Here is a 3,061-nt window from a genome sequence, read left to right on the forward strand (position 1 = left end):
CTGGAAACCCAAACTTTCCCCGAACTTGCTTAATGCGGGATGATTTATTTGAGTTGGAGCTGACCTCTCTTGTCTCGCCGTCCTAGAGTTAGGATATTTGACAGTAATGAAGAGTGATAGATTGCTCCCGCTCAGCTAAGCAGCTGATGCATTAATTATAAATTGCGGTATGGCTAATATAAAGTTTGCTCTGGTGTGGGGAGGTTGGGGAGCTGGAGGCAGTAATTTGGCGGAGGGGGCCGAGGGGCACGCAGCACCGGGCGCTCAGCAGTGCAACACAATGGGTTTACTGCATCCAAAGGCGGCCATTTTGTTGCAGTTGCTATTTTATGCTATATGGACATATAGATATAGACACATACGTGCAGAGAGAGCACTCCCCCCCCCTTGCCACCTCCGGGATGCGATGTGCTCGGGTGCTGAAATTCAATCCGTGCATTTATCTGTTTTGTGTGTGCGTGCGTGTGTTTTTGCTTTCGCTGTTCTGGTGGTGGTGCTTTGGGGTGCGTGTGGTGGTGGTCTTTTTCTTTTTTTTTTTTTTCTTTTTTTCTTTCTTTTTTTAACAGACCCCCTTGAAATCCCCGATAGCGGTAGCGGTGGATCTAGGCGGCTGAGGACGGCTTACACCAACACCCAGCTTTTGGAGCTAGAGAAAGAATTTCATTTCAACAAGTATCTCTGTAGACCAAGGAGGGTTGAGATTGCAGCCTTGCTGGATCTGACTGAGAGACAAGTCAAAGTCTGGTTCCAGAACAGGAGGATGAAGCACAAGAGACAGACCCAGTGCAAGGAAAACCAAAACAGCGAGGGGAAATTTAAGAGCCTGGAGGACCCCGAGAAAGCGGCGGAGGAGGAAGAGGAGGAGAAATCCCTCTTCGAGCAAGCCCTCAGCAACGTCTCCGGCGCTCTCTTGGAGCGGGAAGGCTACGCTTTCCAGCAGAATGCCCTCTCCCAGCAGCAGGCGCAGAATGCGCACAATGGCGAGTCCCAAACTTTCCCCGTTTCGCCTTTAACGAGCAATGAGAAAAATCTGAAACATTTTCAACATCAGTCACCCACTGTTCAAAACTGCCTCTCAACAATGGCCCAGAACTGTGCAGCTGGCCTGAACAATGACAGTCCTGAGGCCCTAGATGTCCCTTCTTTACAGGACTTTAACGTTTTCTCCACAGATTCCTGCCTGCAGCTTTCAGATGCAGTTTCCCCCAGTTTGCCAGGATCTCTGGACAGTCCCGTAGATATTTCTGCTGACAGTTTTGACTTTTTTACAGACACACTCACCACAATTGATTTGCAGCATCTGAATTACTGAGAAATTAAAGACGTCCCCTCCAAGGGTCCTGCTTTCTCCTCCTTATTCTTCTTTATTTTTCCCGTGAATTAATTTTATTCCACACCCCCTCCCCCCCTTCCTGGTCAGAATTTTCTGTTTGTTACCTCCCTCTGCTATGCCATTTTGCCGTTTCTTACAAAGTTTTAGTTGTGTTCAATTTTAACCTAGCCACATTCTAGGTCCTTCTATGAAAGCAATATATGAGGTCTGTAAGAAAGTGATCATATAGGAATTGTATCTTCACTTTCTTTTTATTTTTGTATTGCATTAGGATGCGTTGTCATAAGTATTTTTGGTAGAATAAATTCTTGTTTGCTACAAGGAGCTTTCTCTTTTTTCTTTCTCTTACTCCCTTTCTCTTTCTCTCTCCTTTCAAGACTGATAACAAGATGGGTATTTCTCCCCATCCCTTCTGCTATTAATTTACTAATAATCAAAATCCAACATTCTGACTACGATCTCTCCCCTTTTGGCAATTTAGGACGTTTATTAGAGAGGAAAAACACGTTCAAATTCTTTATTGCAAGGGTTCCCATAAGGAAAAAAAACCAACCCACAACAAAAGACGAACCAAAGAAACTAAAACCATTCACAGCTTTGATGGAGACCTCTTCCTTTTAATGTATATATGTAGCATCTTATCTCCGTGAGGATACAAAGCTTGGAAATGCTGAGCTGTAACAAAAGCATGAACGAGCACGTTTTCTGTTACAGGCAAAACCTAAGAGAGACTCAGTAAGATAAGGGTCTCCTGCAGAAACTAGCCTGTTATGTACACGAAAGGCCTTTTCTGGGAAATATTCCTCTTTTTCTAGAAAGTAGTGCTTAGCAGCCAGCAAGCTGTTTCAGGAAGCGTATCTTAAAAAATACCAGATCTCACAGAGAATGCGCTTGGTTACTTCTCATGTGCTGAGCGGTCCAAGAAACCGGCCCTAGAAGGAGAGGAAACGGAGAAGTTAGTGCCTGTAAAATCAAAAGGGTGGCAGAAACGTAGAGGGGAAAAAAAAAACCCACAGCATTGAGGGAGGAATCAGCCCCTCCACTCGGTCCTTTTGAGGGGAGCTGTGCGGGCACAGCCGAAGATATTTTTCTTTTAAAACCTTCTTGCGGGGCGAAGGACTGATAACGAAAAGGGGAAACTCTGACTTTAAAGTTATCGTTTCCTCGGGGCTCCCCACTCTCTGCCGGCGGTAGCAAAGATGGGCGTTCAGAAATCTCCGCCAACCTGCCTGCCACCCGGCCGGCGGCGTTGCCGGACCCCGAAGAGGAGGGGGAGCCCCGTCCTTCGGGCTAAAACCGAGCAACAGATGCCAGCGGGGCTCTGCCGCTCCGGGGGCAGGGTAGTCTGGGCGGGGGCGGGGGCCGCTTCCGCGCGTGTGAGTGACTGCGTGTGGTTCCATTACCCAGGCGAGTGGGGCTTGAGCGGGGGTTTGCGGATGGGGCTTTGCTGTCCGTCCATGCGAGGAGTGTTGTCTCCCAGCCCTGCAACACGTTGTGGAGCTGGGATGCGTGGGTTATAGCTGGAAGGGCTGAACGCAATTCTTCCGAAAGTCATAAATCAAACTCTTTCTATGAATGAGAATGTCATCAAAGAGATCAATTGCAGGAACACATGCACAAATAAAAATCCTCTTACGTATTTGCCGGGGCTGGGGATCCCCGTCTAAAACCATTAAGTGAGAAGGCGTTTAGTCATAATTCATTTTTATTGCTCTTTTAAAACAACAG

General features: G+C 47.1%; 1 protein-coding gene across 1 annotated transcript; it reads left to right on the forward strand.

Moving 5' to 3' along the window:
* Window positions 1-566: 566 nt before the first annotated feature.
* Window positions 567-1,332, forward strand: HOXA2 (homeobox A2; the record flags this gene model as incomplete). Its single annotated transcript, XM_009697597.1, has 1 exon — window positions 567-1,332. A coding segment is annotated over one exon (746 nt), but the record flags the coding sequence as incomplete, so codon positions are not given.
* Window positions 1,333-3,061: the final 1,729 nt, after the last annotated feature.

The sequence above is a fragment of the Cariama cristata genome, unplaced genomic scaffold, assembly GCF_000690535.1.
Source record: "Cariama cristata isolate BGI_N322 unplaced genomic scaffold, ASM69053v1 scaffold38443, whole genome shotgun sequence".
In the NCBI taxonomy this organism is placed as follows: Eukaryota; Metazoa; Chordata; class Aves; order Cariamiformes; family Cariamidae; genus Cariama; species Cariama cristata.